The sequence below is a fragment of the Hakea prostrata genome, chromosome 9 (assembly GCF_041222555.1).
Source record: "Hakea prostrata isolate BN-2017 chromosome 9, UWA_Hpros_2, whole genome shotgun sequence".
Taxonomy (NCBI): Eukaryota; Viridiplantae; Streptophyta; class Magnoliopsida; order Proteales; family Proteaceae; genus Hakea; species Hakea prostrata.
In genome coordinates, this window is record NC_142608.1 from 20,035,498 (window position 1) to 20,054,434 (window position 18,937).

Consider the following 18,937-nt stretch of genomic DNA (forward strand, 5'->3'; position numbering starts at 1 on the left):
AGGAAAGCTTTCTCTTTTTAAATGTCACCAGATTGACCTACAAATAATCCAACTTTATTGTTGAGAATTTGTTTGATGAAACTGGCCCTCTCTGCTAACCCTCTCTCGTTTTGATCAGAAATGGCTGAGAAATTTGTAGCGCTGGAGGTGACAACACTCCGATTGATGCTCACCTTACTTGGCTCGTAGCATGTCGGTCTCAAGCGAGACATACTTTGTCGAGTGAGGCATCGATTAGTATTTCTTTCCTGAGAGAGATTCAATCTCCAACAAACCCGAACTCAGATCACTCTCCAGTCGTCATCCAATCCTCTCTCTTGATTAGTAAATCTGTCTAATTATTGATGTCCTGGTGGTAAAGAAAGATACTCCATTACTCTCATGTATTTTCTTATGCCTCGCGAATGTGAGAGAGCTTATCCATTGTGTTCCTTGAATGACCAACTTGAAGGCAACCTGCTCATCTCCATGCGAATATGGAATTTCCTAATATCTGTAGGCATTTAATGTCTAGCTAGGAGTACTCACTATGTCAACATTGGTTCCCTGTTCTCTTGACCTGACACAAAAAATAAATAAATAAATAGTTTTTGGGGGATGATATAAAGAGAGGAGTCTAGTGCCACATGGACTAAATGGAGAAATTTGAGGTAGATCTTTATTTTTGGTAAGAATTTGGGGTAGATCTTTATTTTTGGTAAGAAATTTGGGGTAGATCTTTATCTTGGGTAGAATGCTGTAGTAGCAATATCATCTGCATCACCTGCACTAGTATAGAGATCTAATATGCAAAACATTCTATGAGTAGTTTAAATCATCTCCCATACAATCATTATCCTTCCCTTAAATCTTACACCGTCCATGAAAATCTAGTATGGTATAGCGACTACATTGGAATATAACTCCAAAATATTCATTGTTCTTTTTTATGCATGTCATGAGGAAACTTTAACCGAAGTTCAACGTTGGTGAGATGAGCTATAAAGGGGTTTTGGAAGAGATTTTAATGACCGTTCTTTGAGAGCAGCCATGGGCGTCCCTTCACTTTGCTGTTAGTGAAAGTAAGACGGACTGGAAATCATCATTTTAATTCATTGTTGGTGAAGGAGGACTTGGTAGATCCAAGCATTTTCTTGTATTCAAGTAAGTATTCTATTCACTGATTGATCATTAAATTATTATAGGAGATTGGGACATCACCTTGGTTTTGTACATGAAATATGTTCGATTCTTCAATTCACCAAAGATCTCATGCGTTTATATTTTCCCCCTTTATTCTCTTTCATTGTCGATATTATTAAGTTTGGATGCTTAAATTTCTATTTTGTATTTCTTGTTTAATTCTCCGACAATCACATAATTTTTTACTTTTTGGGCCTTCCTTCTTCTTGTCTCATGCTCAAGATCTTCTTGCATGTATAATTCTTTTGTCTATTTAGTAGACTAGATGACCTATGAATTAAGGTTATACGATACATCTTCTGCATGCATCTAAAGCCTTTTGATGAATGGAAAAATTCATAATTTTTAGGTTTTTAATAATTTTTTTATCAAATGCATGTGACCTCAATTTGGTTGCTTAAGTAGGCCAACTAGTATAAGATGATTCAAAAAGATGAATTTCTTACAATTAAAAGATGGAAGGAATCTATTGGGAGAATATTGCTTTGAATAGATATAAAGTACTAGAAATGATAATTATTTAGAAGGGAAAACTACCGCTACTTTGGAGAGAGGGGAAAAAAACCCACTAAAAGTGTAAATTTAGAAGCAATAGTTATAAATCGCAGCTAAATACATCATACAACATCTCTAGATGTCTAGGATATTGCAGCGTTTTTGCTTCACAATTTTTGGGATATTCTAGCTTTTTGTAGTTTCTTTTTTCGTCTTTAATTTAAATGAGTTTCCATTGAAATACATTTGAGTCTATATTTTGAGAGTGCAATCTTTTCCATTATAATTGGAGTTTATTTTTATTGCAAATCACTTGTAGTCCTCTCAGATTGGTCAACTAAGGCTTTCTAATATCTTGTATAAATCCTCTCTTTAAAAAGGGTCTATTCTAATTAAAGTTTTTCACGGACAATTGTCTGTCATATGCAAAGTCATACAAAAACCTTTTGCTTTAGTATGTTATTTATTTATTTTTGTATGAAACTCATCCATTCAAAGGAAAACGTGAGTTACACGTGGGGAACAGCCAATGGCTTGTTCAACCATGGAGTGGCAATAGGCCATGTAGTCGCACATGAACATGACAAGGCGCCTTTGCTAGATTATCAGCCACAGAGTTGGCTAATTTAGGAACATTAGAAAAAATACAAGAATTGAACTTCGAGGTGAGGCAGCGGATGTCATAGAATAGTGGTTGGGTATTAAGAGGGGGAACTTTCCTTTCATCATGTAAGAAGGAAATGAGCTCACAGTTGTCAGATTCCACTTCTAGGAGTTCAAGTCTCCGCTCTAGCACCCCCTTCAAGCCTTCCCTCACCGCCATAACCTCCCCTTCAAGCACATTTCCAAATATCATGGGTATTGATCTAGCCACTTCAATATGACCTTCATCATTCCTTAGTATAAATCCAAAACCTGACACACCTGTACCTTTAACCTTTGCAGCATCCACATTTAGTTAAGCCATCCTATTTGTGGTGGAATGCAAGACACTCTTTGCTGAAATTGAGGCTGGCTATACTTACTTTTCTTTGGTGGCAGCTTGCTATCCATGAATTCCTGTGCATAGAAGATTGCTCTCTCCATCACATCCCGGGGCTGAAAAGTACCCTTATGAAACACTCTTTCATTTCTTGCCAACCAAAGTGACCACATGATGAAAGAGGCAAAGCATTCAAGCTGCTTACCTTGAGCCTTATCCACCGCATAAAATTCATTCCATTGTAGAATCTAGTCCGAAATGCTCATATCCATGTTATAGCCAAAAGTGACAGAGAGAGGGCTGCCAAACCATGTAGCTTTAGCAAAAGGACTGAAGGAGGACATGCTCGACTGTCTCAATTGACCAACCACAACAAGAGCAAGAAGGATCGACTTGTATTTGTCTTTTCTAGAGCCCCTCCCCACAAGCAATCCCATTTGCTACAGCTCGCCATAAGAAGTTCTTGATTTTTGGTAAGGTATAGCAACTCCATACCTTCTTCCATACTTCTATTGAGACCCTACAGTTATACACCCTAGACAAAGATGGTTGGAGTCTCTCCTCATCATCTTGTAGGTTCATAAGGAGGTGATAAGCTGATTTGATTAAGAACATACCTCTTTTATCAGCAGCCCATACTAAGTTGTCCTCATGGGGAAAGATGGATAGGTTATGAGAAGCACTATTGCTGTGATAGTAGGTTCAAAAATCTGCTCCACCAAATCCCTCTTCCATCTTCTCTCTATCGGGTTTATAAGTTCCTCCACTTTGTGAACATTCAGCCCCAATTGGTTGAAAGGCTTCACAGACAAATTTCTGCTAATTCCTGGGATCCAGTGAGCAGCCTATATATCCACCTTATCACCATTTCCAATCCTCCATTGTAATCCTTCAAGTAAAACTTTTCTCCCTTCAAGGATGCTTCGCCAACCCCACGAAGGATTATGACCTTCCCTTGCTTCCAAAAAAGATGTATGGGGGTAATAGATTGCTTTCATAATCCGTCCAAAAAAATGAGTCGGGTTCATTAAAAAGCCTCCATGCAGCCTTTGAAAGCAATGCTCTATTGTGAAGAAGGTCTCACAAACCAAGGCCTCCATTTTCTTTTGAGTGTGTGAGTTTCTTCCAAGACAACCAGTGAATACTCTTCTTATCTTCACCGCCCCCCCCCCAAAAAAAAAAAAATTAACTATCATCTTCTGGATCTTCTTATAGTGACACTTGGGTAGCTTGAAATGTTGGCCTGCATAATTAGTAGATGGGAGAGCAGAGAACTTAAGAAGGATTTCCTTGCCAACACTAGAGAGTAATTTATGAGCCCAACCACTGATTTTTCTTGCTAATCTGTCATTTATATCATGAAAATTTTCGGTTTTCTTTCCTCCAATCACCACTGGCAAACCCAAGTTTTTTGATGGCCCATCTCCATGAGGTAATTTCAGCACTCTTGAAAACCAACGCTCTAGTCTTGATGGAGTATTTGGGCTAAAACAAATAGAGGATTTTTTTTACTGTTGATGTCTTGCCCACTAGCTCTACAAAACCTATCCAACACCAATTTAATATTATACACTTCCTGCAGTCGTACTTCAGAAAAGACCTAGCAGTCATCTGCAAATAGAGTCAGCGGTTCACTTCTTCGCCGAATGCGAATCCCCTGTAATTCCCCTTGCATTTCTCCTCTCTTTAGAATTGCACTAAGTGCTTGAGTGCAAATAACAAATAGTGCCGGGGACAACGTGTCACCTTGACGAATTCCTCTCGATGGTTTTACTGTGCATCTGATAGATATATTCATGATAAGAGAGTAGCTCACTGATGTCATTGACACCATAATAATCCCTACCAAATGATGATCAAATCCCATCTTCAGCATTTGGTAAGAAAGGCTTGATTCTTGTAGCAATCAGTTTTGAGAGAATCTTACTCACCACACCATAGAGACTAATGGGTCTGTAGTGATCAATTCCTTCAAGACACATGATCTTTGGAATAAGGCACACTAGAGTATTATTGATCTTCTGTGGGATAGTACCTGTCAAGAAAGTGTTAGTAATAAAAGAACAGATATCATCCTTCACCAATTCCCAAAACCTCTAAAAAAATAGAGGTGGGAAACCATACTCTCCAGGGGCTTTAAGTGGAGCCATAGCAAATAAGGTTGCTTTTATCTCCTCCTCTCCAGCGCAAGCACATAAGGCCAAGTTGTCCTCCTCAGATACAGCTGGAGCATTACAGTCAAGGGCCTCGGTCATGGCTTCCTCATCAACTTGTTGGGATGTAAACAACTCCCTATAGTGATCTACAAACAATTGATAGATCCTACATTCATCGGAGCACCATTCCCCATTGTTTAATTTGACTCTCAATATTCTATTATAGGCTCTTCTCTGTAGTGTTGAGGCATGAAAAAACTGAGTATTTTGATCACCTCCCTGCAGCCATTCTAACATCAGGGGATGAGCTTTTTATCAAGCTCTTTAAGGCTCGAACTGTAGAAGCTCCCCCAAGTCCCCTATAGTTCCAGCTGCAGAACTTCATTGAGTCCCATGGACTTGTACATCGACAGAATCCACGGGTGTGGGCATTTAAAAATGCTCCGATTGATCAACACTTTCAAGTTCTTGTTGTGTGGCTCTTAACAACTCCAGACTTCTTTGCTTTCTCTTCTGTAACTTCATCTACTGGGTAGATAGGGGTTGTAGCTGCTTATTATCTTGAGGCTGAGAGATATTGTGATTGGGATGCCTTTGTCGAGCTGATGTTGTTGGTCGAATTGGGTTGGATTCCATGCCAGGTTCAAGTGCCATTGAAGATGGCATGTCTCTTGGTATATCAAGAAGCAACTGGGGAATAGAATTGGCGGGAGAGTTTGGGTTTGCAAGTTAAAATTTTTGGTTCCTGGGTTGTTGGGGAGGTGAGTTTGGGCTTTGGGTAACATGGGTTTGAAAAGGATTTGGGCATTGGGTAATATGGGTTAGAGAGTGATTTGGGCCTTGGTTTTGGTTACTTGGGCTTTGGTTAATACACAAGGGATATGGGTTTAGGTCAGTTTGATTGGGTCCGGTTCAAGTGGGTGGGTCTTGTAATTGTTGTTCTAGAGAGGTGATGGAGACAGAGGATAAATGGGGTATTAGGGTGAGGAGAAGGTTTGAGAGTTCAGTTGGTTGTCTTCCTCCATCTGCAATACACGACACTTCTGAAGTATTCTGAAGCTTTTCCAGCAGTGAGGATATGGTGATGTGGGTATTAGGGTTCAGGTGCTGGAAGTTGGGTTATGGGGTAGCACCACGTACAATATTTTGTCATGTAGCCTAGTATATGTCGGGGGGGACCACTGTTGAGTATGAGAGGTTGAGACTAGGTTGCAGCAAAGGGCGGTGGAGCGTGTTTTTGGTGTTCAAGCGGGGAAAGAGACTGACAAAGATTTGCCATGATCTGATGCATAGGGATCACCGAGAGCTACTGATCTCCGTTATTTGGATTTTCAACGGCGGCTGCCTGAGATGGTTGAGGTTGAAGTGAAGTCTCATCCATCGCCGTTTGCTGTTCTTCTTCCTCTGTCATATGCAAAACAAATTTCTGTTGGACGACTTCTTCTATTAGATGTTTATCTGGTGGAAAACCTTTCATAGATGGCCCAAAATGCCTCAACGACCTTGCTCTATCTTTTGGTGACTCTCGTGAGTTGAGGCCTCCAATCTCTTGCTCATCAAAGAGAAATTCACATCTCCCTTCCTCATGCCCTATCACACCATATGGGGTGCCAAATGTAGCCAGAAGATGGGGATTGCGCCCTGTGCCTCATGGACAAGCAGCAATCAATGGGCAACAGCGCCGAAAGTTCTATCGCTCGACCGCGCCACAAAGGGTTTTTACCGGACAAGTTAGTGAGTGTTGCACTAAAAGGTTATTCTTAGGCTTGGAAGTCTTTTTTGAAGCAATGTGGGCTGTTCTGCCCTTGTCATCTTAAAATGTTAATGTCATACACTTTTCTTGTAGTATTGTTGCTTTAGATGTATAGATGGATTGATGACTATGTATTCCCTCATTTCTCATTGGATTTTTGAACATACTTGTTAGTAATTAATAGTGATAGCGGAGACCTAAATTCAAATTTAGATTTCATTGTTTGGAGTGCATATTATGATCTCATTAAAGCTCCCAGCAAAATTTTCTTCATAGTTTTGCTAGGGAAGGAGATAAATATAATTTTACAAACAGAAAACTGGTTTACATGAGAAGCCTTGGAAATGGCTGTGAAGATTTGTTTGTGACAAATTGCTTCCGGACCTAAAACATGTAACACTAATTCTTTTCCCAAATAAATAAATGTCTTTGTCAAGATTTATCCTTATTCTTTTTATTGCTTGTTATAATCATTTGCAAGCCAAAGATTAGACTAATCATACTCCACATCTCAGTCTAGTATAAAAAATCAAGTTGCTAAGCAAGGAATCATGGTAATGCATATGCAAGGATCAAGATTCAAGTGAGGCATAGCAAGAATGAAGGGAAAGCAAGTATAAATGGGAAGAGACATTCATGGCAAGGTGTTTGCAAGGTTGCAGCACCTTGGCCATGGTCTCATCAGTAAAAAGAAGAAGAGAAGTGGGTAGGATAGAGAGCAAGAGAGAGAATCATATCTTGGAAGATGATAATGGGGTCAAAAGACAATTATTGCAATGATTGGGGGCAAGGATCCTTCACAAATACCAAGAGAGTGCCTTGGGAAGCTCCACTCTCATTCTCAGTGGTCTAAATGAGTGTAATAGGGCTCAAAACACAAGGCTAGCTTAAAAAGATGAGAGAATATTCCAACAACATCTTTTACTCGAATCTGGGCAACTTTGGTCGATGCTCTTTGGTTGATGGCATCGACAAAAGAGGATCGACCAAAATAGGTTTCAGCAGAAAATCCAGAAATAGTTCAGCAACTTCGGACAGGGATTTGGAGGGCTATACGGGGTCAAGTTGAGTGGGGTTTTCTCCTACAAGTCCATCAAGAACTCTAGTTTTGGGAAATATCCTCGGATTGAGCACGGGAGTTCATTTCGTTCTTCAACTAAGTCACCCCTCTTCGGTGCGCAGGTTTTCACTAAACACCAACAATGTACCCAAGTAAGGGGTATCATCGTCAATGTCCATGGGTTTCAAGTCAAACACCATGTCTTCCACTAAGAGGGCCCACAAGGACTTCTTCCTTCACTTTGGGACATTGGATCTACTCTAAGGGAAAGGTCGGACATAACCTCCGAAGGCTCTCAAGGATAATAACACTGAAATTAAGGTCTAATATTAAGGTCTAAAATTAAACAAGTCTTTATTTATCTCAAAGCAATTAGGGTGTCTTGGTTAGGTTTGGGCTGGATTTCACACTAGCTATCTTCCAGACTCGCCTGTCATCAATACGAGTCTCCATCAAAAAACACACATCAGGGGATGAGCTTTTTATCAAGCTCTTTAAGGCTCGAACTGTAGAAGCTCCCCCAAGTCCCCTATAGTTCCAGCTGCAGAACTTCATTGAGACCCATGGACTTGTACATCGATAGAAGCCACGGGTGTGGGCATTTAAAAATGCTCCGATTGATCGACACTTTCAAGTTCTTGTTGTGTGGCTCTTAACAACTCCAGACTTCTTTGCTTTTTCTTCTGTAACTTCATCTACTGGGTAGATAGGGGTTGTAGCTGCTTATTATCTTGAGGCTGAGAGATATTGTGATTGGGACGCCTTTGTCGAGCTGATGTTGTTGGTCGAATTGGGTTGGATTCCATGCCAGGTTCAGGTGCCATTGAAGATGGCATGTCTCTTGGTATATCAAGAAGCAACTGGGGAATAGAGGACAGTTTGGGTTTGCAAGTTAAAATTTTTGGTTCCTGGGTTGCTGGGGAGGTGAGTTTGGGCTTTGGGTAACATGGGTTTGAAAATGATTTGGGCATTGGGTAATATGGGTTAGAGAGTGATTTGGGCCTTGGTTTTGGTTACTTGGGCTTTGATTAATACACAAGGGATATGGGTTCGGGTCAGTTTGATTGGGTCCAGTTCAGGTGGGTGGGTCCTGTAATTGTTGTTCTAGAGAGGTGATGGAGACAGAGGATAAATGGGGTATTAGGGTGAGGAGAAGGTTTGAGAGTTCAGTTGGTTGTCTTCCTCCATCTGCAATACACGACACTTCTGAAGTATTCTGAAGCTTTTCCAGCAATGAGGATATGGTGATTTGGGTATTAAGGTTCAGGTGCTGAAAGATGGGTTCTGGGGTAGCACCATGTACAATATTTTGTCATGTAGCCTGGTACATGTCGGGGGGACCACTGTTGGGTACGAGAGGTTGATATTGGGTTGCAGCGAAGGGCGGTGGAGCGTGTTGTTGGTGTTCAAGCGAGGAAAGAGATTGACAAAGATTTGCCACGATCTGATGCACAGGGATCACCGAGAGCTACTAATCTCCGTTATTTGGATTTTCGTCGGCGGCCGCTTGAGGTGGTTGAGGTTGAAGTGAAGTCTCATCCATCGCAGTTTGCTGTTCTTCTTCCTCCATCATATGCAAAACCAATTTATGTCAGACGACTTTTTCTATTAGATGTTTATCTGGTGGAAAACCTTTCATAGATGGCCCAAAATGCCTCAATAACCTTGCTCTGTCTTCTGGTGACTCTCGTGAGTAGAGGCCCCCAATCTCTTGCTCATCAGAGAGAAATTCACATCTCCCTTCCTCATGCCCTATCACACTATATATGTAGCAGAAGATGGGGATGCGTTCATAAAGGATCGACACCAAAGTTCTATCGTCTAACCTTTGCTTTACAGGTATTCTTGCTCGGAGTGATGCCGAAATGTCAATCTGCACACGACATCTCAGGTATGCAACCTTCTTCCCAAATTGAGTCCCCTTGATGACCATCGCCGTTTTTGGATTTCCTAATCTTTGCGCCAATTCTAGACCAATCGATGGGTTCAACAAGTCTTCTGGAAGCTCATGAAATTGAACCCAGAATTCCGATTGATCAAATTTCCAAACTGGTTGCCATAAGGTTTTACCAAATGAAAACTTAATGCCACTAAAAGTTCTCCTAAGAATTGATTTTTATTTTTTTAACTATAAACAGGATCTTAAATGATAAATTTTTAAATATTTTAATGATTGTATGATTAGTTGCACTAAAAAGGTTATTATTTAGCGCCGGTTAAAAACTGCCGCCATAGAAAGTCTTTATTTAGAAGCAATTATTGTTAATGAGAAGCTAAGTATATCATATAGCATCTCTAATTATCATCTTAAAATATTAATGTTATACACTTTTCTAGTAGTATTGTTGCTCTAGATGTATAGATGGATTGAGGACTATGTATTCCCTTAATTTCTTACTGGATTTTTGAACATACTTGTTAGTAATTAATAGTGATAGCGGAGACCTAAATTCAAATTTAGATTTCATTGTTTGGAGTGCATATTATGATCTCATTAAAGCTCCCAGCAAAATTTTCTTCATAGTTTTGCTACGGAAGGAGATAAATATAATTTTACAAACAGAAAACTGGTTTACATGAGGAGCCTTGGAAATGGCTGTGAAGATTTGTTTGTGACAGATTGCTTCCGGACCTAAAACATGTAACACTAATTCTTTTCCCAAATAAATAAATGTCTTTATCAAGATTTATCATTATTCCTTTTATTGCTTGTTATTATTGTAAATTTCTTGTTGTCTTGTACCAAGAAAAGGAAAAGAAAATCTTCTTGTTGTCTATATATATATGTAATGTTTCTTAACATGTTTTTTCTATGTTCTTCAATCTTTCAGGATATACACAAAAATGTCAACTCCAAAACTACCTCCAGGATTTAGGTTCATGCCCACAGAGCCTGAACTCCTGAAGTTTCTCAAAGACAAGCTTTTGGGTCGTCTTGATGAATTAGTTTCTCATTTCATTATTGACACTGTTGATCCGTACAGGGGTGACCCTGTCTTCCTTCCTAAAGGTTCTCTCTGAGATCAATTTTAGCATTGATTTTCTTTATTATGCATTTTTACAAATAAACTAATTTAGTTTGCCCTCAATGATGAATTACTGTAGGTACCCAGTTCAAACACACAAAGCAAGCATATTTCTTTACAAATAAACAACAAAACAGAGCCGTTGAGCAAGCATTTTGGAGGCTCTCTACTTTGCATGAAGAGGTCTTTGAAGGGGACGAGAAGCTAGGATTTAAGGACACATTGGATTTTGTCTGGTCAATTGGAAATGCGTTAGTACAGACTAACTGGGTTATGCACGAATACACTCTAAACCCAGTCATACTATCAGAGGATGAACGTACAACCATTGGAAATCGGGTAAGAAAGATTTTGTGTTAAAAAAAATATGCTTCTTTTCTTGCTGGGTCAGAAGATCCTCATCTCTCTTTTAGAAAATTACATAATTATTCACTTTTGTGTATCTGTTTACAAAACTATTCGCATGTTCCCAATTTTGCCCCTACAGCTCTACCTTGTCATTGTCTATCCCCATGACCAACCGTTGTCAGGTTTTGTTGCATCTTTGAGTTAAATGTAATTTCAGCTCTATCTTGGGGACTGTTACACAAGAAGGAGTTTTGGGAAGGGAGAGAGCTAGGGTGAAGCAAAAGTGAGGTTGTAGGAGGAAGAAAGAAAACAAAAAAGGTGAAAGGGAGGGAAGAATTGGGCTACCTAAGTTTGCATGAATGAAGTTCGGATCATTTTCATATATAAGAACATTTGAGAAACTCTAGGAACCAAGCACACAAATCCATCGTGCGATAAGAGCTGAGTGGATTTGACTTACAATATAGATGAATCCAAACGACACCCTGAGAAGGTGAGGTTGGGTACCTAAAACTGTCTCAAAGTTCTCATATGTCTAATCTTTCTTGACTAGTTTTACGAACTCACTCAAATTCAAATGAGTGTAGGTTAGTTTATTGAAAGGATCATAGACTTATTTTATAAGAACAAACCACATCTTGTATAATCTAGTAATTTTCATAATTTTTTTCTTGTATATATGTGAAATGACATTGTTTAATCTTTTGGTGGCAACGAAAGAAGACAAATTAAGATTGCAAATCACAAATAGGAATTCATTAAATTATTATTTCTCAGTATATTTTTCTCTATTTATTTATTTTTAAAACTTCCATCAAAGACAAGCCGAGTGAGTCCACATCAAGTATTGGCACTCAATGAATAAAATCTTCTCTTAAATTTTTGTTTAAAATGAAGTCTGAATTATAAGTGGATATAGCTCTAACCCTTGTTCTTTTTTGTTTTTAGATAGAAAATTATGTACTGTGTGCAATCAAATACAAGGAGTTCTCGTTCGACTCATTTGAAGAAGTGTCTAGTGACAACTCGTCTCAAGGAGAATCGTCAGAATAATTAGTTGCTTTAAAATAATATCCTAATAAACTATATAAGAAAAACTGATATGCTGTTATGATAATGGACTCCTAAGATAGGGAAGAGTCATTTGGAACTATGTGCTTATTGTTTTCTATTAGTTCCTTGTTCTTGTTATTTATTTTATTTTGGGGTTGAAGACGGAGTGTAAAGAAGTGAAAATAGTTGCCTAGAAATTTGGTTGCAACCCATGTTTCTGCTGGCTCTTATATTGTATGGGTCATTAACTCTAAAGCATTTCCTTTTGTTTTGGGGTCACAAATACAATCTTAGGTTTTATGATTTTTAAAAAAATTTCAACAAATTTTCATATTGACGTGTATGATTGTTGTTGTCTAATTTGTTTTGTTTATATCTACTACCTATTGTGGTGAGAAAGGAAAGAATTTCACACCAAATACACAGTTATGTCTCATCTCTAAAACTTGAAACCCCACTCATTGTAAGGTACTGATTTATCTCCCTTCTCGCCTTTTTGAGTGTGTACAATATGAACTCCCAAAGGGAGGATTTTTATTCTCGGTAAAACAGATATCCATCCACGCACTACTATGAATGCAACACCTGGCATATTGAAATCAAATAGCCACTATTAAAAATGCAGGGGCATGATTGTAATTTTTTTAAATTTTGTTTTACACATGAGGTTTCAAACTTTCTAAATTTACATTTAAAAACCCTTATAAGAATCAATGAAAGCCTTGCTCTCGTCAAATTTAAAGCCCTATTTCGCTGAATGCACAACTGATTTTGTCGATCAAACCCCTCTTGTTCTTCGAGTTACCTACCCTTCTGCGATTTTCTTCTGGATTAAATAAGACATTTTATCATCACCATGGCAAAATCAACCTCTTCAAGAAAATTTGGGAATCCCAAATAGTAGGAATGTTGTGATAAATTGCTCATTCTCAGGTGATGGCAACACAACGGCGACCAAATACTCTCGTACTCAAGGGTGTTAATCAAGGCTAACACCATTGAGAAATCACTGCAAGCCGCTACCTCATCCCTCTTCTTCCTCTTCTCTGTCGGTATCGCATTTTTTTTCTTCCAAGTACTCAGTTTTGACATTGAAATTGAAACAAAACCCTTATTTTGCAAAACGGAATTCAAATGCTTTTTCCCTTTCTATTGTTTTTTTTTTTTTGGATCTAAGTATAATAGAACTGAAGTTTTGATCTGTGGTTTCCTGCGCACTTCAACCAAATTGGAGCTGATTAGAGAGGAACAAAAGCCATGTGAACCAGATTTTCTAAATCTGCTCTCGTGTAGGCGTTTTTAGATTTTGTCTTAGTCACCAACGTATATCTAATTCACTTGTCAAAAGCTCGAATAAACGGACGTAAATTAACGATGGTGAAGCAATCCAGCAGTGACGTCAGTGGTGATAGATGTAATAGGATTATTTTGTAAATTTAAAAATTCTTAAGGAGTTCATATTGTAATATTTGAAACTTATTAAGTGATCAAATAAATCTTAGCCATTCATTTATATAAAGAAATGTGGCACATACGTAGCAATGCGTGGATAGATATAATGCTATGTTGCGAATAAAAATCCTCAAAGACAAGCTTCTAAGCAATATTGAGGTGGTCTTTTAGGTCTCACTTGAGTATTTAGGTCTTCAGCCTGTTTACTTGTTCAAATATGTATAAGAGAAAAATCAATCAAACAAAATGTAAGTAACTCCTCAAAATAAGAAAAATTATATATAACTTATCACTCTATTTAGATTAGTCACCACAGAAAGTCTTCTACGCGTGCATTGATATAGCGAGATGGTTTGTAATATAAGGATTCAATTAAAAATCTCATACTGACAAAAAATATTTTGTCACTACATGCTTTATGACTAATTCAATAATGTCACTTCTTTTATTGTTAGAAAATTCACAGTGTCACTTTAGACCTTCAAGCATGAGGAGCATTTAGTTATATGTCACCTACAATTATTCTACTCCAGAATCCAAATGGAAAATGGCTACGGCGTTGATATCTTATTTAGTATTTGTTCATCTATTTATTTTGTTTGGTTGAAATTCTTCAATAGTCTGACTATGACACACTAGCATAGAAGATCTACGATAAGCATATTCCAATATCCTATTCAGATACAAGCATATTCCAATATCCTACTGAGATACGGATTCCAGATTAGTTTTCGTCCCACTATAATATATATCTTTTTTTTAAATAAACGTCCTTTTATAAATTAAGGTAAATCGACATGATTGAATGTATACATATGTTGCACAAATATCAAAGTAATTCAATCAAGTTGATCTAAGCAGATTTTTATTTTCAGCAGCTGCTGCCAGCTGCTCACAGTGTGGATTTTGCCACATGTGCAAAACGTAATCCAACGGTGTGGGATTAAAGAGAGAGGTCTTAATTGTAAATATAACTTTTTTATTTTTACATTCAAGGGATTAAAAGTTTGCAAATTTATGAAATAAAACCCTTCACTCTACGGACTCTGATCCCTTTTCTCGTTTAGTAGTAGAAAAATCTGCATTTTACAAGCCGTAGAGAGCGAAAGAGATGCCCTTCTCTCCACCGACTCCTCTTGCAGTGTCAATGGAGGTCGAGGGTTGTGCTACTACAGGAACGAGCATCGTAAGGGAATTTTAGTTGTACTGGGATGCGATCCTGAATATTTATTTTATACATCAAGTATGAGTTGCAACGACAAAAGTTGAAGTATTGTCGATTTCCATCTGTCGGTGAAAATGCATGTTCATGAAATTAGGGTTACGGAATTAAGAGTAATCTCTGATTACACACCTGAATTGCCAAAATGTTTTCACAGCTAAACGAAATAAGATTTCATCCTTGATTTCAATTGGGAGATCAACTGAAGTCTTTGTAGGAGAAATTTCGTACCTTAGCAAAATAGTTCTCACAGTTGAATCGAATTCCATTAGGGTAATCAGTTAAAAGTCTTTGAAGGAAAAACCCTCTTCTTTTTCCTCGGTATGTCATCAACTTCTCCCCGTTTCTTTAATTCTTTTCCAATTTCGTTGTTGTTGTCAACCATATTGTGCCACAGTAGGAGAGGGGTAAACACAGGTTTGTCAATGGCGATGGAATATTAATAGGAATGAGTTAGAAGGTGGTTTGCAAAAGACGGAGGGTCCTTAGGTTACTTGAATTGTTTGATACTCCTTTTTCCATTGACGCCACAAGAGGCCACAAGAGGAGTCGGTGGAGAGAAGGGTATCTCTTTCACTCTTTAGGGCTTGCAAAATAGGGAGTTAGCTAGGGTGAAACCAGAAAATGGATCATAGACAGGTAGAGTGAGAGACTCCATTTCGTAAATTTGTAAACTTTTAAAACCCTTGAACGTAAAAATAAAAAAATCATATTTACAACTAAACCCTCTCCCTTTAATCTCACACCGTTGGATTGCCTTTTGCACGTTTGACAAAATCTACACCGTGGACAGCTGGTAGTAGCAGCTGCTGCAAATAAAAGTCCCCTAAGAGCTTGATTGCACATCCTATGGAAAAGATGGTATGGGGCCGAGAATGAGGTAATAAGTGTCGGACTTGCTAACGGTGGGTTAGTTGAAAGTCCAAACTCCCATGGGATGTCTTGGGTTTGCACCCATCCAGAAGCACCTATATTAGTAATATCACCCCAAAATATAAACTCGCCAGCTGAGAAGAGAAGTAAAAAATAAAAAATAAAAAAAAGAGAAGAAGAAGAAGAAGAAGAAGAAGAATTACTTAATGTTGTAATAGGAAAGGAAATTGGGATGAAGATCACGCCCCAAGAAAGGGATCCAGACTTTCCGGATAAGTCTCAAAGGGTAGTGTACCCACTAAGGAGTGTAGAAACTCAATTAGAAAACTGAATATTTGACCACTTTGGAATACACATCCAGAATGAAGAGTACAAATCAGTTAAGGGAAGTGAATATTAAATTTAGACGTGTCAAGGGACGAGCGAGTTTCCGGAAGATCAAATGGACAACTCTTGAAAGGTTAATCTATATGCTATAACTTCTTGTCAACTAGAGGTAATTGAATTCTACTCACTTCCATTGCATGTAATTGTATCTTTTTCTTTGTCTCTGCAACTTTCTAGTTCAAGACCGTTAGCACCCCATGTATTGGGGGCAAGTGTTGCTCCAGCTCTGCTCTTATTGTTTGCTTTGTTAAACAAGTGTAAGTTCGATTTCAAAGACCAATCCCTAGTCTACCTAGAGATGGTCAATTTTGAGCACAACAATATCAAAAGGAAAAGGTAAAAAAGAAAGGAAATGATTGAATGTAAATCTAAATTGTATTATTTTGAGTAGAAGAAGATAAGTGTGCATTATCGAGGATACATGATAGTTATTTTTCTTTTCTTTGGGGTGATGAAATTAATATGATACTTAGTTTCTAAATAAAGATATCGTATTCTAAATTCATGTATAGAGCTGTCATTTGACTTTCCCAGATAACTACAAACTTTTTCAGTATTCCTTTGCGTAGAAGGAAAGTTTTTTCGGGTAAACTACAAAGGGCACCTAATTTCTATCGACTCTTAAGAAGAAAATCCACCGGGTTGCTTCTCCAAGATGATCACAAACGCTAGCTCATACGAGTTAACTGATGTAAGGCAAATCAAGCCTTTGCTTACGCACCATCTACCTTCTTCTTCTTCATCCGCTGATAATTGGGCACTGGAGTTGAATTAGAGTCCAAGAAAAACAGAAGCACCACTATAACCACACATGAAGCAAACATGGGTATTGGTCCAAACCCCCAAAACAAGAAAGCCATGGCAAGGTAAAGCAATCTCAACCCAAGCTGCCAGAAATTATTTCCTCTTATCACCGATGAATGCACGTAATGCACCGGCATCTCAACACTGGGTGTGCTTATGAAGAAATCAGCCTGAATGTAATACCTAGCAGACTGAACAAACGATCCAAATGACAACAAGAAAGACAAGATCATGCTTATGTACTTTAGGGCAAGTGTGATGGTGCTTGTGTCTCCAATAATGAAAATGTTCTTGGAGAGATACCCAGATGATGAGCTTCCCACCAAACCCCCTATCAGAGTGCCCAGGGTAAGAGTAAATGTTGCCAAATAGATTGCAGCTGTTATGCTCGCCGAAATTACAGTGACAGCATAACTTGTGTTACTCCCACTCTGCATAATCAAAGATCAGATAACCATTAATCAGGTTTATGAGTTCAATTGAAAGGGATAAATATAGATTAAGTTACCTGCATCATGTTCTCAACCCATTCCGTCCTGTTGATGTTCTCGTAACCGATCACTGTTGTTGCAGGATATTTTAGAACTCGAAAGACGAGGTAGAGATGGTAAGTGAACATTATAAAGAGCCCTGCTGGTACCAAGATCAAGTCAATATTTTTAATCAAGAACTCCATTAGCTTTGCTTTACCTTCTCAGCTCCTTCTTTACTTGTTCTCTGCCTTTGGAACATAGCAGAGATGAGCTTGATGGTGATGGTTCTACTTGTACATAATTCTGTATGAAAGGATGACTCCATGACCGTAGATTATCTTCGTGGGTTAAATTTATTAAGGAGAGCTGCGTGATGGGTCGGTTATGGTTGAGACTTAATGGATATTAAATAGACATTTTCTATCTATAATGTAGATTAATTGCTTTAAAATAATATCCTAAGAACTATACAAGAAAAACTGCCATGTAGTTACAATAATTGACTTTTTTTTTGGTCAAGCAATAATTGACTGATATGACAGGGAAGAGCCATTGGGATTTGGAAATGATAAAATTGATATCCTATGTGAGAAAGAGAAGGGAAATTGAGAGAAAGACAAGGCTTAACGAGGTTCGGTTGGAGGATCAACCTACATCCATGGTTGAAGAGATGCTGCTGTTTTTATTATTATTTTTTAATGGAGTTTGTACATGACATAAAGAGAGAGGCTTATGAGAGTATTCAACAATGATACAACTACTCTTTTGAATTCGAAATCGCCTTAAGATAAAGAGTTATTGCTTATGAAGAAGTCCTACTGCTGAGGTGTGTTATCTGAGTAAAAACTCTAATTTGAATCTCGTGGCAGTTTACTTGAGACACAAGCTTCCTACATTTTGCTTTGAGAGAGTCCATGTTGGACTCTTTGAGATGATTTGCTTGAGGTGTATGCTTCCTGAGATTTGCTTTGGGAGAGTCCATGTTGGACTCTTTGTATTTTCCTAACATGTCCCCCCGCAAGCTCAACAATATAGATGTTTTTTTTTGGTAATATAGAAAATTTATTTGAAAGAAAAACCACGAGGGAAGAGACACCCTGTGGCGTCAAAGTACAAGTACCAAAGGATGAAGGGGGAGGGGAGGGGGGGAGGTGGGGGAAGGGGAGATAGGGGATTGGGATGAAGCAGCGAATGAAGCAGCGAATGAAGCAAGTCTATCAGTTACATAATTTCCTTCCCTAAGAGTGTGAACGAAAATAACAGAATCAAATTCATCTTTAAGGATTTTGATATATATCATCCAGAATGTGCTTGATCTTCCAAGGTACCGTAGAATTTGGCTGGTTGATCAGATGGATAATAGCTTCATTGTCTCCCTCAAAAATCACTTTCCTAAACTTGTTGGAGATGGCTAGTTGAATGGCTTTTTTCAGAGCTTCAGCTTCAGCTTCAGCTTGAAGAGCTGAAATATCACCACTGGGAAAGGCAAAGCTAAGTATATGATGTCCAAGGTGATCACGAGCAACACCACCAATACCTGCTTTTGATTTGTTGTGAGAGTCCGCTATAGAAGAACCATTAGTATTAAATTTGATGTATTCTAATGGAGGAGCAGTCCACCGGATGTTCTTCCTTTACTTCTTGCATCGACTTTTGTTAGGACAAGCTTGC

General features: G+C 38.4%; 3 protein-coding genes across 3 annotated transcripts; 1 reads left to right on the forward strand and 2 right to left on the reverse strand.

Annotated features, from left to right (window-relative positions):
- Positions 1 to 4,515: 4,515 nt before the first annotated feature.
- On the reverse strand, positions 4,516 to 5,200 carry LOC149004960 (uncharacterized). Its single transcript, XM_089135756.1, has 3 exons — positions 5,091 to 5,200; positions 4,779 to 4,981; positions 4,516 to 4,694 (listed from the first exon to the last, which is right to left on the reverse strand). The coding sequence occupies exons 1-3, from the start codon at positions 5,198 to 5,200 to the stop codon at positions 4,516 to 4,518; spliced, it is 492 nt and encodes a 163-aa protein (XP_088991882.1).
- Positions 5,201 to 9,493: 4,293 nt separating this feature from the next.
- LOC149004961 (NAC domain-containing protein 2-like) lies at positions 9,494 to 12,055 on the forward strand. The gene is made up of 4 exons (XM_089135757.1): positions 9,494 to 9,519; positions 10,460 to 10,638; positions 10,734 to 10,993; positions 11,951 to 12,055. Exons 1-4 carry the CDS (start codon positions 9,494 to 9,496, stop codon positions 12,053 to 12,055), a joined length of 570 nt encoding a protein of 189 aa, XP_088991883.1.
- Positions 12,056 to 16,040: 3,985 nt separating this feature from the next.
- Positions 16,041 to 17,642, reverse strand: LOC149004962 (uncharacterized). The gene is made up of 2 exons (XM_089169526.1): positions 17,302 to 17,642; positions 16,041 to 17,224 (listed from the first exon to the last, which is right to left on the reverse strand). The coding sequence occupies exons 1-2, from the start codon at positions 17,467 to 17,469 to the stop codon at positions 16,703 to 16,705; spliced, it is 690 nt and encodes a 229-aa protein (XP_089025652.1). The 5' UTR covers positions 17,470 to 17,642; the 3' UTR covers positions 16,041 to 16,702.
- Positions 17,643 to 18,937: the final 1,295 nt, after the last annotated feature.

Bases quoted from the DNA above. Each gene is read 5' to 3' on its own strand.
- LOC149004960 (XM_089135756.1), bottom strand. From the start codon at position 5,200: ATGAAGTTCTGCAGCTGGAACTATAGGGGACTTGGGGGAGCTTCTACA. The intron at 4,982-5,090 runs GTGATCAAAATA...CGATGAATGTAG, and splicing joins GTTAGAATGGCTGCAGGGAG to GATCTATCAATTGTTTGTAG. The intron at 4,695-4,778 runs GTTTCCCACCTC...CTTTCTTGACAG, and splicing joins TAAAGCCCCTGGAGAGTATG to GTACTATCCCACAGAAGATC.
- LOC149004961 (XM_089135757.1), top strand. From the start codon at position 9,494: ATGTCAATCTGCACACGACATCTCAG. The intron at 10,639-10,733 runs GTTCTCTCTGAG...GAATTACTGTAG, and splicing joins CCCTGTCTTCCTTCCTAAAG to GTACCCAGTTCAAACACACA. The intron at 10,994-11,950 runs GTAAGAAAGATT...TTTTGTTTTTAG, and splicing joins GTACAACCATTGGAAATCGG to ATAGAAAATTATGTACTGTG.
- LOC149004962 (XM_089169526.1), bottom strand. From the start codon at position 17,469: ATGGAGTTCTTGATTAAAAATATTGACTTGATCTTGGTACCAGCAGGG. The intron at 17,225-17,301 runs GTAACTTAATCT...TTGATTATGCAG, and splicing joins GGGTTGAGAACATGATGCAG to AGTGGGAGTAACACAAGTTA.